This window comes from Apis laboriosa, unplaced genomic scaffold, assembly GCF_014066325.1.
Source record: "Apis laboriosa isolate Shangri-la unplaced genomic scaffold, ASM1406632v1 scaffold42_cov153, whole genome shotgun sequence".
In the NCBI taxonomy this organism is placed as follows: Eukaryota; Metazoa; Arthropoda; class Insecta; order Hymenoptera; family Apidae; genus Apis; species Apis laboriosa.
Window position 1 is genome coordinate 3,302,265 of NW_025223257.1, and position 27,005 is coordinate 3,329,269.

The 27,005-nt window shown below is 30.1% G+C and overlaps 3 protein-coding genes across 10 annotated transcripts; 1 reads left to right on the forward strand and 2 right to left on the reverse strand.

The window, feature by feature from the left end:
• Nucleotides 1-129: 129 nt before the first annotated feature.
• Nucleotides 130-7,492, reverse strand: LOC122716199 (neprilysin-4-like). The gene is made up of 16 exons (XM_043939071.1): nucleotides 7,182-7,492; nucleotides 6,159-6,270; nucleotides 5,861-6,057; nucleotides 5,229-5,374; nucleotides 4,157-4,308; nucleotides 3,783-4,036; nucleotides 3,444-3,701; nucleotides 3,159-3,361; nucleotides 2,789-2,968; nucleotides 2,493-2,704; nucleotides 2,182-2,404; nucleotides 1,940-2,116; nucleotides 1,662-1,824; nucleotides 1,283-1,492; nucleotides 1,103-1,209; nucleotides 130-960 (listed from the first exon to the last, which is right to left on the reverse strand). Exons 1-16 carry the CDS (start codon nucleotides 7,285-7,287, stop codon nucleotides 685-687), a joined length of 2,976 nt encoding a protein of 991 aa, XP_043795006.1. The 5' UTR covers nucleotides 7,288-7,492; the 3' UTR covers nucleotides 130-684.
• A 172-nt stretch (nucleotides 7,493-7,664) lies between these two features.
• Nucleotides 7,665-10,137, reverse strand: LOC122716195 (mitochondrial tRNA-specific 2-thiouridylase 1). Of its 2 annotated transcripts, XM_043939056.1 has the most exons (8): nucleotides 10,010-10,137; nucleotides 9,347-9,430; nucleotides 9,096-9,261; nucleotides 8,846-9,030; nucleotides 8,531-8,757; nucleotides 8,293-8,460; nucleotides 7,982-8,209; nucleotides 7,665-7,910 (listed from the first exon to the last, which is right to left on the reverse strand). In XM_043939056.1, exons 2-8 carry the CDS (start codon nucleotides 9,420-9,422, stop codon nucleotides 7,770-7,772), a joined length of 1,191 nt encoding a protein of 396 aa, XP_043794991.1. In that variant the 5' UTR covers nucleotides 9,423-9,430; nucleotides 10,010-10,137; the 3' UTR covers nucleotides 7,665-7,769. The 2 variants fall into 2 exon arrangements, with proteins under 2 accessions (XP_043794991.1, XP_043794990.1); XM_043939055.1 differs by lacking the exon at nucleotides 10,010-10,137 and having other exon boundaries at nucleotides 9,347-9,660.
• Nucleotides 10,138-10,142: 5 nt separating this feature from the next.
• Nucleotides 10,143-26,794, forward strand: LOC122716194 (paired amphipathic helix protein Sin3a). 7 transcript variants are annotated; one of them, XM_043939052.1, is made up of 19 exons: nucleotides 10,143-11,182; nucleotides 11,528-12,574; nucleotides 14,492-14,784; nucleotides 15,360-15,533; nucleotides 15,824-15,976; nucleotides 16,052-16,383; nucleotides 16,473-16,710; nucleotides 16,775-17,029; nucleotides 17,119-17,520; nucleotides 17,610-18,061; nucleotides 18,152-18,626; nucleotides 18,705-18,951; nucleotides 19,048-19,419; nucleotides 19,502-19,671; nucleotides 19,771-19,965; nucleotides 20,238-20,516; nucleotides 25,826-25,977; nucleotides 26,081-26,291; nucleotides 26,386-26,794. In XM_043939052.1, the coding sequence occupies exons 3-19, from the start codon at nucleotides 14,512-14,514 to the stop codon at nucleotides 26,635-26,637; spliced, it is 4,632 nt and encodes a 1,543-aa protein (XP_043794987.1). In that variant the 5' UTR covers nucleotides 10,143-11,182; nucleotides 11,528-12,574; nucleotides 14,492-14,511; the 3' UTR covers nucleotides 26,638-26,794. The 7 variants fall into 7 exon arrangements, 4 of the variants coding, with proteins under 4 accessions (XP_043794987.1, XP_043794986.1, XP_043794988.1 ...); XM_043939051.1 differs by having other exon boundaries at nucleotides 10,143-12,574; XM_043939053.1 differs by having other exon boundaries at nucleotides 10,143-12,574; nucleotides 20,238-20,447.
• The last annotated feature ends 211 nt before the right edge of the window (nucleotides 26,795-27,005 follow it).

Sequence of the window (27,005 nt, forward strand, 5' to 3'; positions counted from 1 at the left end):
AATCACGAAGCTCAGATTATTCCGCAAGATCAGGTAAAGATCTGCAGGAAGTATAAGCTAAAATAGAACGATGAAAGAATTCAATACATGTAGTAGTGTGTGGATATACAGGGAAATAGATTGTAAAGATTTTTATGATTGTCTGAAATTATTATTGTCTTTGGTATTTGTCTTACAATTTCATTCTTAACACAACTAAACAGCGCAGCTGTTTTCAACATCTACGAAGCTTTTCCATTACGCGATACTTCAGATCAAACCTCAGTAGCGCAAAAGAATTATTTTATTACTGCACAACATATTTTGGCAATACGAATCGTATTTCTCGATTACGTTGCATGCTCCTTATTCGTTAAATGATAACTTATAATTATTCAACAATGGTTATCTTCATTATTTCCTCCGGTTCTTCATTTCCTTCATTCTATATTTTATTTTACTAATTTTAATGCTAACCGTATATAGTATCAACAACAATTAAAAGCACGATACTACAGTTTCGTTTTATAATATTCTTTCAACGATGAAACTTTCATCGTGATGTAAATTCCTTCGCTTAATCGAGCAACGAACAATCCATTCCTTTACTTTTCTTTTTTTCTTAATCATGTTGCTCGGATTAATTTAAATCGACTAACGATCGATATGACGATGAAACTAACAGAATAGCAAGCACATTGTTCATCACCAAACGGAACATTTCTTAATTGGGTTCATGGGTGCGCCTAGAGGACAATGAAATACTTCCGCGAAATCCTTCGAATTTGACAAAGTACCAATCACGCGAAATTTGCCAGGTGAATGCACCGCGGTTTTTAATTTATTCCTAGTAGCTTCCGGTCTCATCGAGCCACACCATACTTGAGCGAAATTGAGAAAGAACAATTGCTTTCCGGTCGCGTTCAAACCAGGCAGAGTTTCGTCAGCATCCTCGTTTAAGCGTAACCATCTTTCGTAAGCCTTAAAAGGATATTATTTAAGAAATATTAATATTTTAGCATAAAAAATAATTATAATTCTTAAAGAATTTTCATAAATTTCTTTGTTAAATATAATTATAGAAGAAAAAACAAACAGATTGAATTAGAAAGAAATTGCTTACTCGAAAAGCTTGTTTAATGCCACCATTGTCCGCGATATTTTCTCCCTGCGTATTCATTCCATCAATTTTCATTCCAACTTCGGGCACAATATAATGACTATACTGGTCTGAAAGATTAAGATTAAATAATATTCGAACAGTATGTTCAAAAGAAAGTTAAAAAGATCAATATCCTATTACCGATAAGACATTGGGCACGTTGATGAAATCCGTAAATAGCTTCATCTTTCCACCATCTGTGTAGATTACCATCCTTATCGAATAATCGACCTTTATCATCGAAGCCATGCGTAATTTCATGGCCAATTACAACTCCTATTCCACCGTAATTTAAACACCGTGGGAAATATCTGTGATAAAAGGGCGGCTGTAATATGCCAGCTGGAAACACTGAGAATGAAAAATGATTTAATAATTAAATCAGTCATTAATTTAAAAAGTCAATTAATTGGTAATTTTCTTTGCTTTATTTGGTAGAAATGAAATGAAAAAAATGATAGTATAAAATTCTGGAATAGATTCTTTTTTATTTTGTTTTTATTAAAGAAATTATACTGACTTATCCTATTCTTGCTACGACTGTAATAAGCATTGACCACTGCTGGTGCGGTATTCCAGAGGGTCTTGTTAACAGGGCTGCCAAGCCGATCTTGTTCCACTCTGGTCAAATGTTGTAAAATATTTAATGTATTCTCGAAATACTTATCTGGACGGATCACGATCTAAAAGTTGACCAGATATTTAAATATATTTGTAACAACGAGTCTACTAATTACCTAATTACCTTTTTTAGATTAGTTACCTAATCTAAAAAAAAATCAACTTTATTGTTCTTACATCCTTATAACGTTCATTCAACAATTCAGGTTGTAAAATGAAATCAGGATAGCCTATTCTTAACAGCATTGCGTTCACTTTCTCGGTGGCCAATTCTTTCGTTTCGTCATCGATCCAGGAAGTTTGATTCAAAAGCTCTTTAAATGATTGTTGTATCTCTCGAGTCATAGACAATGTCTACATAGAAAAATTTTTCAAATTGACAAATATTTAATCAATTAAAGAGAAAAAATTTTTCTTACATCGTTTTTGCTTTTTTCGTCGAAATATTTCTTCACGAACATTGATCCTACAGCCATGCCCATATTAGAATTTACTTGTGCTACACAATTTTTCCATCTGGGGGGTGCTTGTTCTCTTCCAAAAAGAATATAATAAAATTTTTGCTTAGCCTCTTGAAATCGATCATCTAGATTATTTACCCTATGCCTAACGAATCGCCAAAGAAGATAGTTTGCGATAGTTCTGCAAATAAAATATACACAAAAATTATTTAAAATTAAATTTTTTAATTAACAATGCTTAGTTCATATTTCACATTAAAAAATCTTACCGCGGACTAGTTTTTGAAAGAAGATTTACCAAGTCTTGGATATATTGCATCGCATAAACAACAACAGGTTCAGAAATATTAGTTGGTCGAGCTAAAACGATGGTTAAATATCGATGCCAATTAATTTGAGGTATCAGAGTTCTCAGTTCTCCAATACTCATTCTTTGATATAATTCTGAAAGATTTCTTCTTTCATCAGGAGATGATGTGATCTATGAAATACGAAGTCAATTGTTGAATGGTAAATAATCAAATTAGATAAAAAAAATTAGAAGAATTGAAATTTATGTACATACTTTGGCAAGTTTCGTTTCAAATTCTATTAATTCGTCAGCATCCATAGTAGCATTCTGCAAAGATGCGCCCAGAAGAGTAGAAATTTTTATTAAATAATTTTTGTAAGCTTTCAGATAAATCATATTCGATGGTTGGAGAAAATAATCTCTTGTAGGTAAACCCAATGATGTCTGATCGAACTGTAATTCAACTTTTCTTAAATTTAATAAGTAAAAATAATAAAATAATAATAAAAGTATAATAGTTAACAATAAATAATATAATTGAAAATATATAACATTCGAATATTGTATAAAATATCGATTGTCACTACTTTATAAAAATTAAATAATTTCTTATCTAAAAAATTTGAAAAATTCAAATTTCTACCTGTATAACATATTGATCGCTGTTCTTAATATCTGGTGCAACCCATTCCGAAATAAGAATATCGTTATTATAAAGCCTCAATTGTGCAACCAAAAGAAGCCAATCGAATTTTTCTGGATCCCAGTTAGGTCTCAATATAGGCCATCCACCGAGTTCATCTAAAAGTTGTATAAGCGGCCGTTCCATGCGTTGCTCCAAGATCTCTAGCCACATGTCTCGTGTTAAAATTGATATTCATTTAATAAAAATTAATAAACAAAAATACCTGATTGAAAAAAAATTTACCGTAATTCATACAACTTTGAAACAAATGTTTAGCCTTGACTATAGCATCATCCGTATTCAACATAACTTCTTTCAATATAGGTTCTTCAAGAAGCTCTTTCAACACAGAATCTAATGATTCTCTAATCATTTCGAACGTATCATAGGCAGCTTTGTCTTTAGGGATAGGATTGTGTCTCGCCCAATTGCCACAGGCAAATTGATAGAAATCTTCGCAAGGATCAGTACTCTTGTCCATGTACTTGAGCATGATTTTTGCTGCGGCGAATATCTGTTTCTTAAAAAGCGTATGAGCAGCAATTACGCAGAGTAATTAATAGGACAACATCGAAAATGTACCTTGAGCCTCTCTGATGGCCCACTCGTTTCCTTCGCCTTTCCAAAACGCATGGAAATCTGTATGAGTATCGTCTTCCTGTTGATAATCATCAATTGGCAAACTAGAGTCCGAGTCATCGATGGAAATTTGACGTCTTCCACCTTGTTCGCCCTCGTCCGACTCGTCTTGAGAACGTTCTTCAATATTATCGTATTTGAAGAATTTGGAACGTAGTTCTTCATTTTTATGAGAGTCATGGGTGTACTCGCCATATCTGTGAAAGAAAATTTTTGAAAAAGGTTCGAATTTATATCGGAATTGGTAAAATATGTTTTTTTTTTCAATTTAAAAAGAAACTACGAAAATATAATAATTTATGAAAATTGATAATTACTCTCGATAATCGTTAGTTTGTATATCAGATTTTCCTTTAATCTCATCGGCATCCATCTCAGAGTAGTAATCATCCAAGAAATTGTTCAAATTTTCATCGGAATTTTGATCATCTGACTTTTCAGTGTTGTAGTCTACTTCTATCGCTTGATCCTATATTGGGTTATTCGATACAGAAATAATATTTTTGCGATATTATTTTTTAAAATAAAAAGTTAAATGAGAACATAGAAATTGAAAGATGAATAGATTGTGTATTTTTATAAATAATGCGTTTTTTATTTCGAAGTTATTTTGGCAAGGGATAAAAAGATATGTCAAAAAATTGACCTTGCACGAAAAGAGACGATTGGTAGTGAGGCGATCGATATTTATACAGTACACCAGTAACACTAATTTAATGTTGATTAACTCTAATTAACGTCGTTGCGCACGACACTTGTTATCCGAAGTGGCTCATTTCCTTTTGAAATATTTTTTATCATCGAAGACATCTCTATTATTAATTCTTCAAAAATATCTAAAAGATAGAAAATTTAATAAATTTATAAAAATACAGCGATACACGATCGTCTGACCACTAATTCTCATTCGGTACATTTTAATATGACCACAATGGCGCTCCATGGTAAAAAGACGCCAAGTCCTTGCAGTCTTCTACTTCACATATTAATATTTTGTATATACCTACATTTCTATAGAAATATTCAACCATAAAATAATTACTTATAATTAATCTAATATTATATAATTACCCTTTCGTAATAAGTACTCTAAATTAATTATTCTTCGGGACTGTTTTTCGCCAATTGACGGGCCACTGTGGTGTGTGTTCGTTGCTATGTTTTGTTCGAAGCTAACGATCGTAGATTCAAGAAGGAAGGATGATTTTTAATTTTTTATGTGTATGTGTGTAATTTTTTTTTTTCTTTTTTTTTTTTTTTGGAAAAAATGGAAAAAGGGCGAAGAAGGAATAAGAAGCGGAGGAAGAAAAAATGGTATCAGTTAGCTAGAGCGTTCTGTAGAATCGCATTGTAGAATCGCTTTGAATTTGCTTGTTTTGGATAATGTACCCCATCCAGGTCTCTCTTGCGTCGTTGAAGCTGTCGTGGCGAAAGTAGAGATTCCATCGGCGCGTAGTAAGTTTTCATTTCAGGTATAAGGATTCTATCTTCTTCCTCTTCTTCTACCCGCTCTATCTCGCTGCGGCTGGTCGCTGCTAACAATTTCTAAGAATAATATACTTCCTCTTTGTTCCATTAATTTTTATAAAATTTTGACAAAAAAATTTATTTTTTTATCGTATATAATTTTACGATTTATATATATTTATTCATTTTCCTGTTCTTGACTTACATTTAATATCTTTCATTCAGAATTATCAATATATTTTTGAAATCTTAAAATAAGCTATTTAAAATATTTAAAATAGTAAGGCAGGAAAACAATTAAATTTAAAAACTCCTTCCTTCAATGGCAAACTTGAAACAACTTACACCAAGAAGTCTCAAGAACAATTTTAGCTATACCATCTTCCGAGTGTTATTTGAATTATTTTTTTCTGACAATAATCGATAAATCACGCCACGTATCTCGCACTTTATTCTGCTATTCAAATCTCTACGAGCAACCAACGAACCGGACGTCGTTAATATCAAGTTCATTTTATGACCACATCGTTATGTATATCTGGCAATAGACTTACGCGGAAAAGTCTCCTCGGTTCTCTCGTCCTGTCTTTTAGTCGCGTGAACCAAATGCGTACGATGATAAGGAGTTTTGCCAATCACCTGTGACCTCGAGAGGGCGATGAAAATTATAGTGATCGGCAATAACACGGCGGGAATCAGAAGCATTAATTTCACTCGGAAGCGCCAAGTATCGTTTCCGCCCATACACCACCTGCGATATCAAAACAAAAAAAAAACTTCCAATATTCTGATTTTATCTATATCTTTTCGTTATCTTAACGATAAGTAGCTAATTTTAAACATCTTACGAACTTGAGTCGACCAGTTTCCTTGTTAATGGCTAACCGACAAGAAGGGCAGGGACCACCGCTGAAGAAGTCATCGTCGTTATATTGGTCCAAACTGTTCGCGCTTCTCATCTTGTCTGAAAGCAAGTCGACCCCTTCTTCTCAATCTGATTATTCTACCTATTCTATTTCATCGTAACACATCGCGCAGTTATGAATCACACTTGCGAATCACTCGCGTATCACAAACGAAATCGAATCTATCTATCTTTAAGACACTCACAATGACCGTGCTCTTGATTCTTTTACGATTTTACATTTCCATTTGGTCGAATCGAAGGAAAGACATTCGAACCGAGATGGAATAGAAGAAATTTTCAAAATTTCGAAAGAATCGAGTGAACCGTTTTCGGAATATTGACACCGTGCGCTCGTGATGAAGAGAACAGACTGAAGCTATTGTGCAGCTCTGATCTCGGCACGAATGTTAATGTAACATTGCACGTACAGCCAAATTAGTCCTAGCAACATTTGTACGAGAGTAATTTCCATATGTAACGTCGGCAGTCAACGCCAATGGCGATGGCAACAACAATCGAGACGGTGCTCTATACGTACACGCACACCGCGAGAGGCATTTTACGCACTCCTTACGTCCAGTTACTCGTCAATCGACCCTAATAACTTGCAGTTATCGTTCAATAACGCGTCGCGCTGTTTTACATTCTACACGTGACCTGAACGTTATTAAGTCTTTTCTCATCGCCAATACTGATTGCCGTTTTAAGATGGAACTTCAAAAGGCTAACGGAGCAGGAGGTAGTTCCGATTTTTCATCCGTTATGTAGCGCGCCAATTACCATTGCCATATGCAAACGCGTTTTCAAGTTTTCTTCCGCAAGGACACTCGAGATATACTTGCGAGTGGAGAATCTCTGTTTGCAATTTGCACAACTTTGTGAAATGGAAAATATTTTAATGAAAAATGTTAACAATATTATGGAATATTTTTTTTTTTTTCAATATTATTAACTTCGAATTAACTTACTGTAAATTTGTGGTTTCCTTCTATTAATACAATCTTCATGATTTGATAAGAAATTCCAATATACTATGTTACAGCCATAAATTTCATTTTCTTCAGCGGTCATCATTTCTCGCGAGTTTTGATGTGTAATATTTTAAAAAGAAAATTAAAGAGAAATTACTAATGTCTGTGGTTTAATCACTAGAATGATATTATTTCGTCATTTTTTCGATAACAAGATGGATTAACCAAAGATTCTGTGTGGATGTATGAAAAAATTTCTTTTACTTCTCATTTCAGATTACTTCTATAAATGATTTTCTTTTGTTTAATAATTGCACAAAAAATAAATTTGTTATTATATTTGAAAAGTCAAGGATCAAAATCGATCAATGATAATTTACCGTTACGTAAAAGAGAAAAGAAAAAAAGATTATTTTAATTTAGATGTATAAATTAAAAATTATAAAATTAAATTAGGAATATTCAATTAATAAAACTATGTTAAAATATTAAAACATAGTTTATTTTATTATAATATTATTATATATTATTTTTATTTTAATAAATTACAATATACATTATATCATTAGAAAATACGAATAAATGTTACACACTCACGTTCGCGATTTGTTTCTTGTTCAATTCATTATAATTCATTATTTCTTGCTCTAGAAAGAAATACGATGGACCACAGAATGAAATTGCGGCACTACCTAAACATTCTTCTCCTTTATATAAAACTACAAACTGAAACAAACAAATATTATTAAATAATATTATATAAAAAAAAAAAAATTAAGAACATAAAGAAGTCATACCTGTCCTTCTGTAAGTGATCTTAAAGGTTGATTAATATGAATCATTAATTCATTCCTTAAATTTTTGTGAACTATGCAAGATACTAAAGCATCTCTATGTTGAAAGCGAAAATTGCAATGCATCATTCTATAGTGACTATTAAGTTCACTGGGTTCTGATGATATCCAATGAGGAGTTTCTGTTATTATAAAATCTGAATAAAGTGCTGGATGATTTGTACCTCTCACCTATTAATATATATTAATATATATGAACATATAATCTAGAAAAAAAGTAATTTATATATATATAAGATCTATTTTGTACATACTACAATAATATTATTTGATTCAGTATCTTTCTTATATATAAAGTATGCAATTGGGTAACCTCCAAGTTTCACATTTTGACCTACAGTCCAATAATGAAAGCCTTTATGCTTTCCCACTACTTCACCACTATCCAAATCTATAAAATCTCCAGGTTTGTCAGATATATACTATACATATTATTTTGTTATTAATATAAAATTAATTAATGTAAAATATTCTATATTTATTATATCTTACTTCAGATATAAAATTTTGGAAATTTCGTTTTCCTATAAAGCATATCCCTGTGCTTTCCTTTTTATGTACGATTTTATCCAAACCAATTTTTTCAGCAATTTTTTTAACATCTTTTTTTAAATAATTTCCAAGAGGAAACATGAAATATCTTAATGTTTCTTGAGGTACTTGACACAAAAAAAATGTTTGGTCTTTTTCTGGATCTTGTGCTTGAAGTAATTTGACATCTACCAAAATATTTAGAATAATTGTTTAGATGTTATTGGATATATTAAAATAACTATTTAAAATTAATAAGAAGAAAATTATACTTACTAGTATTTAATTTAAAATATTCAAGATAAGGACCAAAACTAGTCCTAACATAATGTCCTGTTGCAATAGCATCTGCTTGAAATTTCGTACGAGCAAAATTGAAAAATTGATCAAATTTAATATATTTATTACATAAAATATCAGGATTTGGTGTACATCCATTTTCATATTGTTCTGTTAAATAGCTAAAAGTTAAATAAGCAAAGTATTAATTTTTACAAATATAATCAACATTTAGAAGTATACATACCAAAAAATATTATTCCAATATTCTTTTACAAAATTGACTTCAACAAAAGGGATTTTTAATTTTTTGCATATCCATTCTGCATGTTCTTTATCCTCATCAGTTTGACATTTTCCTGTTTCATCTTTAATATCCCAATTTTTCATAAATACTCCCGTGACATCATATCCTTTAAAAATATTAATTTTATCAATAATTTTATTTTATATTTGTAAATTAATATATAATCTCAAATTTTTATTTTTTTAAAATACCTTTATTTTTTAAAAGAAAAGCTGCTACAGCACTATCAACTCCACCAGATATACCCACAATTATTTTTTTGAACATTTTAAATTCTATTTTATTATAACATAAATATATAAATATATAAATAATATATAAATATATAAATAATTCAAATATTTTAGTTTTTATTTCTCTCAATTTTATTTTACATCATGTTAATTTATCTCAATTATTAAGGAAGCTATTAAAATGATGCATAAAATATTATATAAAAAATTCTTTACAGAATAAAGTATTTTTCTTCTTTATATATATTTAAATATACGATTGATAATATCAAACATGAATTTACGTGTTAATTTCTTCAAATATAATATAATTATATTGATATTAAAAATTTTTTGAAACAATAATATATAAAAAAATGATTGAAAATAGGTTTTATTTTTACACAATATATAATAAAAAATTTTTATAAAAGAGAATTTTTAAACAAAGATCTTTTCTTAATCGATACGATATGCTAAAGGACATTAGAATGAGATGAAAAATATATATGAAGATTGTATAATAAAATTAAGATAATATATATTGTATTTCATTTTCACTCAATCATTTATATAATTTTAATTGCGTATATATTGATTATATGTGCACAAGTATATATTATTATTTTGAAAAGAACTTACAAATTTACAAATAATAAAGGTTAAAGAAGTACTGAATCTATCACGTGGTATACATATACGTGTTCAATAGTTTCCGATTACGTTTTACGTGCGCAACGAATGAGCGACTGTGCTCAGGTTCTGACGCGTTAAACGATATCGAATGGTTTAATAGAAAAATATTTTGCGGGATTGAATCTGAATAAAGGATAGAACGTGATTTTTCACGTGCATGTAGTGTATATTTGATGAAATATCGTTTGTACACTTCCTGTGATTAGCACGTTTCGAGGCTCGCGCGTAGGTCGATGTCCGAAAATCGTTGGCCAATCGACGCACGGCTCTCTCGTCGAGAACCAGTCAAGCACGTTGACAGATATGCAACGGCTGGTCGTAAGAGCTTGCATATTTCGAATGGCATTTTATAGTGTGGATAACAACGTATCGCGTGCTAGTTCAGTCTATTGGATTAGACGAAATTCTCGAAACGATACACCGGTTTTCGAAGAAATGCGCGATTTTGGTGCAAGTGCAACCCATTTTGCGCAGTTTCCATGACCCAGATTATGATGGGGAGTTCGCTCGCCTTTCGGAACAGCTGTTGGCCGCGCGAAGATGTCGGCCGCGGGGAAACGCTTGGATATTTCGTGGATTGCGCGCGCCTCTTGGCGGCTTCGCCGCTACAATTTTCAGGGCTGTATCTACTTACAACATATTAGGCACCTTACAATTCTTCAATTTCATCGGGACGCGATGCAACTTTTTCTGAAGATATCTCATTTAAACTTTCTTGTGTAATTTATCACAATAGCTGAATTTACATGATGAAAGTATATTAACCGGAAACCAAAGGAATGAAATTATTATGAAAACATCTTGTTAAAAATAGTGTACGCGATTTTGTACGTATCATGCTATTTGGTTGCTATGTTTTTTTTTTACGTAGTATGGCATTCGCATAAAATGCCTCGCGCTATTATCCTAATTTATAAAAAGTTATACATATCCCATCAATTGTGTTAAATTACCATTCTTACATAGCGTAATTAAAATTCCATATGCTTTAAACATCACAATAGTATTTGATCAAACAGAAGTTTCAAAGTGTGAAGTTTTATTGTTGTTAACTATTTTTTCTAATGTGACTTATGAGAAGTTCATATTGTGAAGAAGTGCTCGAATGAAACTTTGGCGGTATGTTGTTCGAGAGTATTCGTATACTCTTTTTTTCAATGTATTTATATCTATAGATATTAGCTGTTTTGTAACAAACATTTTATATCTGAAGTATTAACGTACTACGCATAATATATACAATCTAATATATATCACGACAATATTTTTTTGAAAATGTATCAATATATAACAGATATAAAAACACAAATTGAAATTTATATTTCAATTCTAAAATTTTGTGAAATTTAAATTGTCATTGAATGACTAGAAAGCGTAGTTGAACGATAACTGTAGAAAAATAAAATTTCAAGAAATTTACAATTGTAATTGTCATTAATTATGTTCAAAAATGATTTTTCGTAGCAATTACATTCCATGTGATTCCGGACATATTAAAGTAATTAAAGTGAGTGGAATATCTTTATCGTGGAAATAGTGAAAAAAGTACCGAAGAATAATCGATGCACAATTAATGAAAGTTCGAAGAGAAGTCTCGTGAGGTCTGCGGCACGTACGCTTTGCAGGAGGTACCCGAGTGGTTGGTAACAGAGACGCTTAGTAGATGAATACGGTCCTGCGCGATCCCCTCCACTTTCCTCATCCCGCTATACGACCAGTCAGTTCCTTGTTTGCCATACAAAATCCAATAGTTTGCCTTGTACCTCGAGAGAGTGCGAGTATGTCTTTTCCATTTGCCTTTTTTTTTAAAAAGTGCGGTAATTCATCAAAGTACTCGCGAAAATGTGCATTTTACTAAGTTTATTCACTCACACAACAAGATTTCGATGGTTTTGAGAAGGAGATCCCAGAAAGCATAGTGAATTCCTGTCTGAGACCAGACCGACCGGCCCGTTAAGGCTTCGTCGATTTTTTGGTCGTGAAAAAACAACGGAGCCGAAGCTTTTGTGCAGAAAGTCAGTTGGACGATTGAAAAAGACCGATACGACGAAAACCAGTGTATCTAAGTGCGCGTACAAATACTCGAGGTGACTCCTGTGTAAAAGGAGCACCGCAGGACGAATATTTTCACTGGAGTTCTCGAGAAAATGTGTTATGTATTTACGTGGAATATTGCGTAACGTCGAGGGCCGGGAAGTGTTTGGAAACGTGCAACACTGACAAACCTCGCTTCGACGACTTTGCAGCACGGGCAGCACGAGCTCTACGCGTCCGTGCAGCTGGCTTTACCGGCTCTATTTCGTCTCTTCTATCCCAGCGAAATTCCCCTCGCGATACCGCGATCGAAATTTTCCAAAGGAAGAAACTCCACCGACGCTCGTATCTTCTCGTGGAACAGCACAAACTTTCCTCGCGATCAACTTGATTTCAACCTCGACCACTTGCTTCTGGATAACTTCTCTCGAAATTCCCTGGTGCAAGGACGTTCAACTTCTTTTCAAATGGAAATTGGTATGTACATCTTTGATATTTTCATAAGATTTTTACTTTCTTCTAAGTCACTGACATTTCTATATTCATGCAAGGTCATTATAAACTACTATGTGAATGTAGATTGTCTTATAGAAGTATTAGGTTATAATTATTTTTATAACACACATTTAAGTTTTAGTATAATTTTCTTTGTGTTATACAATTTAAGTTTTAGTTTATAAATCATTTTGATTATAATATTGAAAATAATATTATACTTTTGTTCTTAATTACATGCAAGAAATTTATATTAATATGTTTTCCAATATATTATCAATGCATATTAAAATTTGTTTATTTACTTGTTTGTTATTACAATTCATTTCTTATTTTCATTCCAAAAAGATGGGAATTATGAAAAGATATTTTTTTATTATTGATAAACTGTAAATAATATTGGGAGAATTGCAGTTGCGCTTATAAAACTTCATGTATAAAAGTAAATGTAAAGAGAATATATCTTTTATAGTTTTTTGCTTATCTATAAAAAACCAATCAATGTGTTCATAAATTTAAACAATGTATAGAATATAATAATAATATAATAGCAATAGAAAATATTTTTGTGTAATATTAAATGATCTTATAGGGACATTTCTTTTATTGTGTATATAGTGAAATTTAAATTTTACATAAATAATATATCAAATATAATCTTTACTTTTTATTAAATATATTATTAACGTATTCTATCTTTCGCTCATTATACTCATTATTGTATTCATTAAATTTTTACGTATCTAATAGATAATTAATTGAAAAGCATGAAATAAAAAGGAATATATATGATAGTATATGCAATAATAACAAATGATTACAAAACCAATAAATGAAATAATTTATAAATATAATTATTATTAATAATGAATGTTAGTATTTATTGAAAGAAAAATTTCTTTTGTTCCAAATTAGAGATTTAATTCTAAATGATTTATATAGCACTTTTTGTGTGAGGTTATATTACCTAAATATGTCTTTTAGATTTGATTTTTTAGAAGATAGAATCATATTTTCACATGATTTATTTTCTAATATTATCACAAATAATATCATGAAAATGTAACCACGTGCATTTTAATTATTTAATATTATGCAATATATATAACAGTTGCGAGTATGAGTAATTCAATTATTTTTAACTTTAAATTGACTAAGAAATTGAAGTCACAATCGTTTCGAATTACTCAAAATTGAATTATAAAATTAAATAATATATTATAAATAATATACTATTTATTAATATATACTAATCATTGTATATATTAACGTACAAAAATATTTTTAAACATGGTCACATAGCGTGTTTAAATTTAACATAAATACTAAAAATTTTCTTAAGTTATTATTGTAAAATGTTTTCTTTATTGAAATAATAATAAAATCTTTATTGAATTTTATATTTTATTCTATTCTACAATGAAAAAGTTTTGTGTTGTTCGAAGTTATAGGAAAATACTCCCGCTGTTTTAGATTCTTCGGAAGTTCTGTCATACGGTGCCCGAGCGCGCGGTGCTTTCAAAATTACGAATACTACGATGTAAATTCAAATCGATTTAGGAAAGAAATATCGAAATTTAATGAATGTTTTTTTCTACTGTATCAATGTATTCACGCACGATATTAGCTAGCGTAGTACGGATGCATCGTCGATCACGTCATTTATCACCTTAAACGAAACAATACCACCACCGAATACTTTCAAAGTCTACTACACCTTTTCCGTCCGTTCGTGGCGCGCTAAGCATACAATACGCGCGAAAGAGTTGCGTCGCGTTTTATGACAGTTTTAATGGGAATACGATAATTATTTCTATTAAATCCGACATTAAATAACATACGATTAGTTTTCTGGTGAATTACAACGTCACTAAACAATAATCGTTCTTCGATCCGTAGTATTTCCAATGTGATCTGCGATGAAACGTGTTCGCGGGCTGGACGAGGTAGCATCACCAGCAGCAGCAACATTAAAGCACTCATCAGTGAGTGCAGGAAGTGGCTTAGGTGGCGGAGGAGGTGGTTTGGAGTACCATTCAAGCAGTGGAATAGGCGTTGTTGTACCTGGCCAAGCAGTTCGATCAGTTGCTTCGAAAGAAATGCCGGGAAGCATACAATTTGGAACTGCCCAAACTCAACAGCAATATACTGGAGCAATTGTAGTGCCGACTGCGGCTCCGTCCCCTATTAAGGTATGTATTATCTACATTATAATAATAATATTAGTAAATAACTATGTGGTTTTTTAAAATTTTTTAAAATTTTTACTATTTTTTTTAGTTATCTCATTGTTTTAAATTTTTTTTTCATATTTTAATTTTTTTTCTTGTATAAAGTTCATCATTCATAATCGTTCTTCATGTATTAAAAATATGTATAATAAAATGATGTAAAATGAGATTAATCTGCTTAAGAGTAGTTTAAATTAAATTAAATATTAATTTATTATGTTTTTTTAAATTACTACATTAATAAATTTATATGATATTATGAAATATTTTTTTTGCATGAATATATTATATTATTGTTTTTATTTTTATATTTGATAAAGTTATAAAATAAAAAAATTAATTAATTTTAATAATTTTAATAAAATAAAATAATCTTTATGCTTCGTATTATTAATGAAAGAATAATCAATTATATTTGTGTATACAATCTTTTTTTTAATACCAAAAAAATTTTTTTATATTTTAAGTTCATATATACAATCAAGTTTTTAAGAATTAGATGCAAATTGTGTAATTATTATCAATTATTTTTGCAGGGAAGTGGATCTGGAGGACTTACTTCTACATGTAGTAGTAGCAATGTAAACACTAGTGGAGGGTTACATGGTGGAATAGGTGGTGGGAGTAATCATAGTATGGGTTCCCAACAGCCTGCACCAGGAACTCAAAATCAAGTTCATAGCCAACAGCAACCAACAATAAGGCATAAGGTTCATATTATATAATAAATCATAATAAATTAGAAATATCGAGACTTATAAATTATATCTTCATAAATATATAATATATATTATATATTTTATTATTATATATATTATATATATATTATTATGAATTATTTATAATATAATTATAATTATAATATATAATAATTATATTTTTATAATTATATAAAGATAGAATAAAACATTAAAAATAATTTTGATTATTAATAAAATAGATTTTTTTAACTAACAATTTAGTTTACAAATTTCATTGTAATGTTATTCATTTCATATAGGTTCATTCTAGCAATGTAGCACCATTAGCTTCTACTCCACCAGGCAGTAGCCTAGGTAGTGGCAGTGGATCCCAACAGTTCCAGAGATTAAAAGTAGAAGATGCATTGTCTTATTTAGATCAAGTAAAGTACAAATTTAGTGATCAGCCTCAGGTAAATAAAATATGATGATTATTGATTTTGAAAAAAATTTATGATAATTATAGTTTCAATTATGTTTAATTTCAGGTGTATAATGATTTTTTGGATATTATGAAAGAATTTAAGTCACAAAGCATAGATACACCAGGAGTAATAACAAGAGTGAGCCATTTATTTAAAGGACATCCTGAACTTATTGTTGGTTTTAATACCTTTCTTCCACCTGGATATAAAATAGAGGTACAGGCAAATGAACAAGGATATGCATTTCAAGTATCAGTTAGTATGCCAAGTCCAACAGCAACACATACTGCTACCTTGTCACAACATCATTGCACTGTAAATGTTGGTTCGCCTCCTGTTGCAAGTCCACCAACACAACCAGCAAAAGCTCCACCAGTTTTACAAATAATGCAAGGGTAAGATGCTATTAATATTATATATATTTTCGTCATTATTTTTATAGAATAAGTTAATAAATAATATTTTACATGTTATTTAAAATCAGATCCGGAAATATACATCATTCATTGGCAAATAATATTTCGAATAACAGTTTAACTGTACATGCACCTTCACCACCACCAGTACAGGCATACAATAATTCACATGTTAGTGCAGCTCAAGCACAGGCTGTGAGTCAAGCATTAAGTCAAGCGCAAGATGGTATTCCGACCAGTGGGCAAACTCAACAGAGCCAACCAGTTGAATTTAATCATGCAATTAATTATGTTAACAAAATTAAGGTTTGTATTCTGTTAAAGAATATAAAATACAATATTGAAGATATCTAATTTTGTTTAATTTTAGAATCGGTTCCAAGGTCAACCAGACAAATATAAAAGATTTTTAGAAATTCTACACACTTATCAGAAAGAACAACGAAATTTAAAAGAATCTGGACATATGGGTGGCACAAGTGGATCTGGTGCATCTGGCGGAGCAAAACATTTAACAGAAGCAGAAGTTTACAGTCAAGTTGCTAAATTATTCGAAAACCAAGAAGATTTACTCGCTGAATTTGGACAATTTTTACCAGATGCCACTAATCAACAAAGTGCATTGGTAAATTGACATATTGTTAAAATGAATACGAAAAAAGATTAAAAATAATTACTATTTTTTTTTATAACATCATTTTTATAATATTTCAGAGTAACAAGACTGCTACAGTTAACGATCATACAACAATCGTTAAAAAACCATTGGGACCTAAAGCACCTTATAATAATTCAGGAAATATTTCGAGAGATCTTCGAGAATCAAGCGGTATTAATACAATAGAACGAGAAACTCGTGATCATAGAGATCGTGAACGGGAAAGAGATAGATCTGGTATACGAGATATTAATAGTGTACAAAAACTTGGCCACAATACGGGACAATTAAAAAGAAGTCCGTCGTTTTCACCTTCGGTAACAGCTGGAAACTCTCATCATATACAACATGGTCCACCTCCTTTAAAAAAGCATAAAGTATCATCCATGCGTGAATGTGTTACCATAGCGGAAGCTGGAAAATATGGTAGTTTGAACGATTATGCTTTCTTCGATAAGGTATTTTTGATTTTTAATTTTTATAATTATAACGAAAGGAAAATAAAATAAATACATCATAAAGAAAATATTTCTTATTATATTTTTAGGTTCGTAAAGCATTAAGATCTCAAGAAGTATATGAAAATTTCCTCAGATGTTTGGTTTTGTTTAATCAAGAAATAGTTTCCAAATCTGAACTGGTGCAATTAGTAACGCCATTTCTTGGTCGCTTTCCTGAACTTTTGCGTTGGTTTAAAGATTTCCTGGGCCATTTGCCTGAATCTTCTAACACCAATACAACAAATGCGAGTAGCAATTTAAATGTCGAAGCGCTACCAAATAATGTTGTACGAAGTCATCAGGAGAGACCGCAAGGTGATTTGGCGATGGAAATTGACTATACGGCATGCAAGCGCTTAGGAGCATCATATTGCGCATTACCAAAGTCTTACGTTCAACCAAAGTGTACAGGAAGAACGCAGTTGTGTAAAGAAGTTCTTAACGATACATGGGTTTCATTTCCAACTTGGTCAGAAGATAGTACATTTGTAACATCCAGGTATGTATTTTGTTTAAATTATTTTTATATAATATTTATTATATAAAATATCGAACAATAGAAAATTTTTTGTTGGTTTGGAATGTTTAGGAAAACTCAATATGAGGAATTCATTTATCGTTGCGAGGATGAACGATTCGAGTTAGATGGTGTAATAGAAACTAATGCATCAACGATTAGAGTTCTAGAGGGTGTTCATAAAAAAATGAGTAGAATGAGCCAAGAAGAACTTCAAAAATTTAAGTTAGACGATTGTCTCGGTGGTTGTTCTCCTACAATTCATCAAAGAGCCTTGAAGAGGATATATGGTGATAAGGCTGCTGATATTATAGATGGTCTTAAGAAAAATCCTGTCGTAGCAGTACCAGTGGTTCTTCGTCGATTAAAGAGTAAAGAAGAAGAATGGCGGGAAGCGCAAAAGGGTTTCAATAAAATTTGGAGAGAACAGAATGAAAAGTACTACTTGAAATCTCTAGATCATCAAGGTATCAATTTCAAGCAAAATGATGTGAAAGCTTTAAGATCTAAAAGTCTATTTAATGAAATTGAAACATTATATGATGAGGTTCGTAATTCTGTTTTTTCTTTAATATTTATATATTTCTTGTTATTTAATTTATTTTTTTAATAATTTATTTTGTAGAGACATGAACAAGTAGATGATGGCAGCGGAGATGGTCAAAATAATAGTGGTCCACATCTTGTATTACCTTATAAAGATAAATCTGTCCTAGATGACGCAGCTAATCTTCTTATTCATCATGTAAAACGTCAAACAGCCATCCACAAAGAAGACAAGCAACGAATAAAGCTTTTATTAAAGCATTTTATACCTGATCTTTTTTTCCATCCACGTCAGGAATTGAGCGATGATGAACGAGATGAAGATGGTAATATCATAATTTGATAAATATATTATTATATAGCTGAATATTTTTATATAAAACAATTTTAAAACAATTTATTTTACACATTCGCAATTATAGATGAGAAGGAAGATCTCAATGTAGCAGCATGTAGTAATTCTCAATCGGCAACGATGAATATTTCTCCATTGAGTGGTGGTCTCCAAGCAAATAGAAATAAGGCCCCTGTATCTCCGATTCCGTCTTCCACATCGATTAAAACTGAACCTGATATTAAAGTACCAATTCATGCCATGTCGAATGATCCTGAAGAAGCGTACACGCTTTTCATGGGCAGCAACAATTGGTACCTTTTTTTAAGGTTACATCACATTTTATGCGAAAGATTAACAAAAATGTACGATCGAGCTGTGGCTCTTGCTGAAGAGGAATCGCGATATAAACAACAACGCAAGGAGAGTACAGCGGTCGCATTACGATTAAAACCCAAAAGTGAGTATAAATCGTAATTTTATTTGCATAGAAGATATTTTTTAAATTATATTTTATAATTTAATATTTTTAATGTATTTAGATGAAATTGAAATTGAGGACTATTATCCTGCATTTTTGGATATGGTTAAGAATGTCTTAGACGGTAATATGGAAAGTACTGCGTATGAGGATACTTTGCGAGAAATGTTTGGTATTCATGCATATATCGCTTTTACGTTAGATAAGGTTGTGACGTATGCCGTAAGACAAGTAAGCATATATATATATATATATATCAGTATTTTAAAATATTTCCATTATAATTTTATACTCGAAATGAACTTTAGAATAAAAATATAAAATTCTCAGTTGCAGCATTTGGTCTCAGATCCTATATGCCAGCAATGCATGGAATTATTCCAGCGAGAACAACGTCAACCAAAAGAAAGTAGTGGTGCAGGTGGTTTATGTGCTACAGCATACATGAGACTTGGTGCAGAAATGTCGTATCAACGTAAAGCTGAAAAAGCTATGGCGGACGAGAATTGTTTTAAGATATACATTGTAAGTATTTAATGATAATTTAATTTTTTACACATAATATATTATTTTCTTATAATTTATTGTTAAAAAATAAAAATTTTTTTTGTTATTTTTCAATTTATATATAATAATAATATATTTTCATTCTTAAGTATTTTATTTTTTAATTTCAGCTGGCAATATTATTAATATTTATATAATTTATAGATGTAAAAAAATAAATATTAAAAAATGTTATTTTTTAATCATTTAAAAAAAGGATATTTTATATGTAAAATTTTTTATTGTTACAGTATAAAAAAGACTGTAAAATGACAATGGAATTGTTGGATACGGAAGGTGATGAGGCGATGGACAACAATTGTAGGGAAAGAGAAAGGGAAGGAGTTACTGTATCTGAAAAATGGTCTACATATGTTGAGAGGTTTTCTGCTCCAGCTGGTCAGACTAGCCCGAAAGACACCCCTACCTTAACAGACAATGAGCCAACAACCAATCATCCTGTGAGTAACGACCAGGCAGCAAGGGGGGGGAGGGGCAGAAAGCGCAAGAACACTGACACTAGCAAGAAGGTATAGGATCCACATCCCTTTTCATAATCATTGCCAACGTTGAAGTTTACATTCATTCGTATTTGATGTCTGTGATTGGAAGTTGTACCGTTGCCATTCAGTGTACAACTAGTGTCCCAAAGAACGAAAATTTACTTTCTTCTAATTATTTCGTGTGATCGTATTATGAAAATATGCCAGAGATATTCGTGTGTGAAACGTTTGATCTCGTAATCAGGCGCCTTTCCAAAAGAAATTCGGTCTTCAAGAAAATCTTTGTTGACTTCCTTAAAGAAAAATACCAAAAAAGAAGTAGAAAATATTTTAGGAACGAATATTGCTGCATATAATATCGGTTGTTTGCTAATACGAGGAAGCTATGTAGCCATATACGATCTGCTATCACCAATGCTTTATCATGCGAATGGGGTCAGAGCACTGGTTCATGCTTGTCATTATATAGAAGTTGCAGAACTTTGTATACATAACCAGAATGAACTAATATTCTTTTAAATGCTAGAAAAAAAAAAAAAAAAAAAAAAAAAAAAAAAAAAAAAAAAAAAAAAAAAAAAAAAAAAAAAAAAAAAGAAGAAGAAGAAGAAGAAAGAAAAAGAATGGAAAGTCATATATTTATTTTCATAATGTTTAAAGAGATAAGAGAGATATGATTTTCATCTCAGTGCGTCCATTGTGGTGCTGTAAATTAAGTAAAGAAAAAAGAAAGAAAAAATAGAAAAAAGAATATAGTGCACAACGCGAATCCCCATTCTTTATTCTATATATTCGTACTATTGGTGTGTTGCAACACCATTAAATATTACATAACTATAAATTATATTTCTATATTTTAAATATCGATTCATAATAAAACAACGATATCTCAATAGCAATTTTTTTAAATTTTCAAATGCAAATATTTATCAAAGGCATTCAGAAGAATACTGTTCAAAAGAATACGATTCACTGCTTTGCTTCCTCGTTTTTTATGCCGTGAATAATTCTTGTCTGTCCATGCAATCATTTACGCGACGATTTATTCTTTCATCCGGTGATATCTTTTTTATTCGCGATTTTTATTTAGGATTGAAAGAGATAGTTCGTATTAAAAGTAGTTTAATAAGAGGGAAGGAAATGCGCGATGTTAAGAATCCCGTATAAAATTCCAAGTTATTGTTATTTTTTTTAAATTATATTTTATATTTTGCAATCGATTATCTAATAACTTCTTTTTGTTTTGTTTTTTTTTGTTTTTATTTGAAATAAAAATATGTTAAAAGTGATGATTGTATACATTTACAAAAGCTTTAAAAGCTTATAAAAGATAAGAGTATTTTTAAATTTATTATTTTATTTTTATATTGAAAACATAGTTTTCCTGTAAATCTGTCATTTGTCACTTGACACAAAAAAGAATCGGTTCAACGAAACAAACAAGGAAAATTTTCGTACATATAATTACAACATGCTGTTTCATCGTGTTGCCTCCATTGCCTACTTCGCGTTTCTTAGAGGAGAGAAAAGAAAGTTAACTAATTAGAACAAAACTATAGTTACGAAATGAAGGATATTAATCAGCATCTAATCGCATTTTACAAATGTACAAAAAAAAGTATCAAGGGGACACGGCATACATAAAATAAAATCCGAGCAGTGCCATAAATGAATGTAAAATGTTAGCATAAAAGAGAAAAAGAACATAACATTTGATATTGGTCAATTCTTAATATTTAGTTCATTTTCATCGTACTATTATTATAAATTAGATAAGATAATAATTTCTAGAATTTATTAACGCATAGAATTAAAAAAAAAATGTAAATATTTGATATAAATTTGTATATATGTTTTGATACGCAACATAGGTTGACTGGTAGTGTGCATCTACTGAATCTAAATCTGAAATTTCATCATTTCGCTATCATACATTCGAACATTAGTGAAGCCTTTGGGAAGGAATTATGGATATTGACTCGTGAACACATTACTTCCACGCCACATCACGCCGTGCAGGGTAATCGTGGCTTTTTCTATCTTCTGATCGTTCCAACTTTAAATTTGTCACTATGAAACTTCTAGTATGCCGGAGTAACTATTGAGTCCAGAAAAGAAAATAGAAAAGAAAAAAGAAAACCAGTGCTGGAAAAAAAGGTGCAGAATACGATAAAGTACCATTTTGAAGATTTTTCAAACACTTCCAAAGGTTGTGTGTTATGGTTCCTTACGGAAATTAACGAAAGAAACTTGGGAAATTTCTCGTCCGTACTATTAAATTAGGGTATGTTAACGATACATTGAAATTGTATATTTTTTAGACATTAGGCTAGGATACCAGCCTTATTTAAAAGATTTTTAATTACGACGAACACTTGTCGATTCGACGTGTTATATATTACATTCTTCGAATCAAATTTGTTCGACTTAGAAGTAGTGTGATATGTAAAATTATAGTATGCATTGGTTCTAGCTTGAAGTTAAATGAAAACTGGAAGTAGCGTTATCAATGGCGTGGACCAAGTGTGTTCCTGGCTTAACTGTTGCGCCACTGTGAAATACACGTGTATGATAATTCTTTGCTGTGTATATATATTAATATATAAGTAGTAAAGCAAAGATTATATGGTGTAGCATGTAAATAGAAAATCACTTGTATCTTTTAATTAATTCATAGCTCTAATTGAAACGTAACAGTACGAAGTGTTGATATCCCTTCAATTGACTTGGAATAATCTGCCAAAGGTTTCACAGTTTTAGCTCTCTCGATTGTTGTTGTTGGTTTTTGCATTGAGATAAGGTCCATTAATTTTTTTTTTCATTTTTTTCTTTTTTTTCTTGTTTCTTTTTTTTTTTTTTTTTGTTTGATACTTCAATTTTAAATTTTTTGTAATTTCACTCGTAACTACATTCTTCTCTTGCAAATGACACAATTCTGTCAAAGGTGTTAATAATTTTTTACGGTGCAAATTATATAAATTGTTGCTTATTAAACTTTAACTCAAGAGTATCGGTTTTAATGTCGTATCCTCCGCAGGTTTGACGAACGAGTTAACCAACTTTATAATTGAAAATGTGCTTTTTAATTTGTGTCGTTTAGGACTTCTTTTTTTAAATTAAACAACATTAAGAAATACTGTTGACGATTGCTAGTTTTATTGTTTGACGTCGAGATAAAGAAAAATCTACGTTTTGTATATTTTATGGATAACAGGTACTACTTCTTAGTTTTCTTTGCCATAGTATATTCTGTACAGTTATAGAAACACGTTTATGACGCAAGTGGATTTTCAGATGCAGTGTTCGCAACGTTGTTTCCTCATTGAATAATATCTTCGTATTTTGTACAAAATGTAAAACAAAATGCATTTCCTGACAAGGCTCTGCATCATGGAATTTTAAGCGCTATTATATATATAGAGAGAGAGAAAAACTACACGTATTATGTACGTGTATATATATATATATATATTTTTCGTTTATTTAACGGTTCAATACGTTTTTATTAGATAACGTGGCACAAATTTAAATTAATTTAAACTATATACATATATATATATATATACATATATATGTATATACCTAAATATATATATTTATATATATGTAATTATTGCCACAAATAATCTGATTTAAACGTTACTGTGACATTTGTAATATAGTTTCATTGAGACTATGAGATCGTACGTGCAGACAGATTTTATGTGATTGTTATAAGCTCATATCTCCGTTTTCACTTTATGCAGTGAATTTTAAACTCTATATATATATAAGACATATATATATATTTTGTAACTGTAATCTGTATATGAAATGAATATACATATAATAATAGATAAACAATAATATTGTATAGAAGAGAGATATTGAAATACATGAACAATGCTTTTAAACATTATTGTCTAACATCATTTTGTACCACTAAATTTATTACTTTGATTCTCCGATAATATTAATTTTTTGTAACAAGAAAGAAAAGAAAAGAAGAAGAATTCTTTGCCTCTGCTTTTACGAATGAAACAAGACAAAAAACAATGTAAACCAAATATTTTTTAACACTATATTTAAATACTTCGTAATCATACAAACATTTAATTCAGATGTTGAAATTTTTATGTTTTTATCCTCATCTAATTTTTATTTTAGATATTTTCTCTCGCTTAGCTTCGATTTATTCTGCTTTATCATTTCAATATTATGTCATGTGTGTTTTGAATATTAAACGTTGATAAATATATGTATATTAAGAGTAATATATCTCTTTTCTAACACATTTGTATTTAAAAATAGTAAAACTGTCATAAATTGAAATTGTTAAACAGTTTCATCCAAATCATGTTAATACGTCGTCTTTTTTTGTTGTGCTTTCGATTTAAATAGTTCACTCGTCGTCTATGAATGTACTTACATAGATCGAAAATTGAACTAAAAATATTGTTTTAAACTCATTTTTCATTTCATCTTATGTTCACTTACTTTGTCCATGCAAAATTATTAAAAAAAATTTGTTTTATTATTTTCAGATATTATTGGTACTAAATAGTAATATATATCGTATAATTATTCAATTTATGAAAATTTATAATTAATATATTATTGTTTAAATTAAGAAATTGTTATTTACTTACTAATTATTTATGAAGTGCCGATAATATGTTAAAAAATAGTAAAACAACAGATTGCAACATATCATTTTTTTAATGTGTTTGAATTTCATTTATTATTTTCGTATATAAAACATCTCCTTATAAAATATTAATTTTTTTTTATTATATTCTTTAAAAAATATCCTTTTACCTATCCATGTTTTTTCAAATCAATAATTTTTATTTCTAGAATACAATTATTTACAGATATGTAAGCGATTAAATGTGTCAGTGTATAATGACAATCACATAATGACAAATAATTTGTTCGAAAATGAAAAGAAGAAAGATAGGATAAAAAAAAAATAAGTTCCTTTTAAATAAGTGAAAAACTTTTATGAAAATTCTGTTTTTATGTAGAAAAGTTGAATATTATTTTTGAATATACTTTTTATTTATTTTTGTATTTGATCGTAGTTTGTTTTATAATTTTTTTTTTTTTTTACTTAAATTCTTTTATTATTATTATTTTAAAAAAGCGTAAAATATATAAAAGGAATGTTTGTAACTTGGTACAATGTGTAAAATATTGTAATAAATTATTTTGTAATTGTACTGTAATAAGAGCTCTGAAGTATATTGAACTTAGTAGTAATTACCCACGATAGTGTAATGAACATTATCATAAGAAATCTATATTCACATATCATGGTGTAACTTGTTAAAAAAGTTAACATAAATCGATTGTTGTAGATGGATGGGAATGGTTGGAGTTTAGGCAGAATCTTGGCAGGACGTAAGCCTGTATTTCTTTACCGTAATGTTAGGCAATGGAGGAAAAGAACTGCGAGAATGATGTCGGCATCTATGCCTAATACTATGCCTCATCCCGAGAAAAGTGCAGAGTAAGTATTTTTTCAATTTCTATAGTAATTTTTCTAATTCAATCTATATAATAATTTTTTTATAAGATAAATTTTAATTTTTTTTTTTTTTTTTTTTTTTTAGGACAACAGATAAAGAAAAATCATTGGATTCTGTAGATGCACTTCTAAAACGGCCTCCTAGTTTAAGATTAGCAGATTCTGGGGATACATCTGATATCATCAATTCTGATGAAACACAATGCAGATTTAATCCTAATAGTTACCAAATGCTCTATATTGCTAGTAAGGAAGCATTCCTATATAAACAAAATTCATTCAGTCGTGCCAGAGAGGTATGTTTAATAATTAAAGTTTAAATATATATTTTATTTGTTAACGATCTTCTATATTTGCGATATTACTTATTTGCTTTTTCAACATCAACAGTGTCATCCAGCTGTGACAAAACATTTGAATTCAAAATTCCATCAATGGTTGGCATCTTGGGCATCTAAAAATGTTGCGGACGTTCAGCATCGATTATGTCAAGATTGGTTGATGGGACGTTACGAAAACTTAATTCCTCATAAGACACGAGTGATCACAGACAATGACCAAACGAGATCGCCTTATAGACAATACAATCGTTATAGAGTGGAACGTTTGCAACCTGATCTTCTGACAGAATCCTGTGTATAATCATATGTCTTTTATCATTTCTTTACCACGAGAGATCTCTCTTATCATTTCTTTATTGAGAACTCGTTTCGGTAATCTCACATTCATATTTTCTGTTTAAAACAAATTAATAGTTAAGAGAAAATTATCAAGGCAAAATTAAAGATGATTCTTGAATTATTTGATTATTCTTGAATTATATTGCGTGCACGTACAACGAGACGCATGTTTTATTTTGCCAACGAAGTTCATCGGGAACGAAGAAGGTGCAGAAATGGTCATTAGAAAAGAAAGTATCGAAGACTATAACGAATCGTCTTTACATTGTGTGTACTACACTTATTCATTCAATTTTTACTAAATTTGATTCTTTAACTGTACAGGTTATA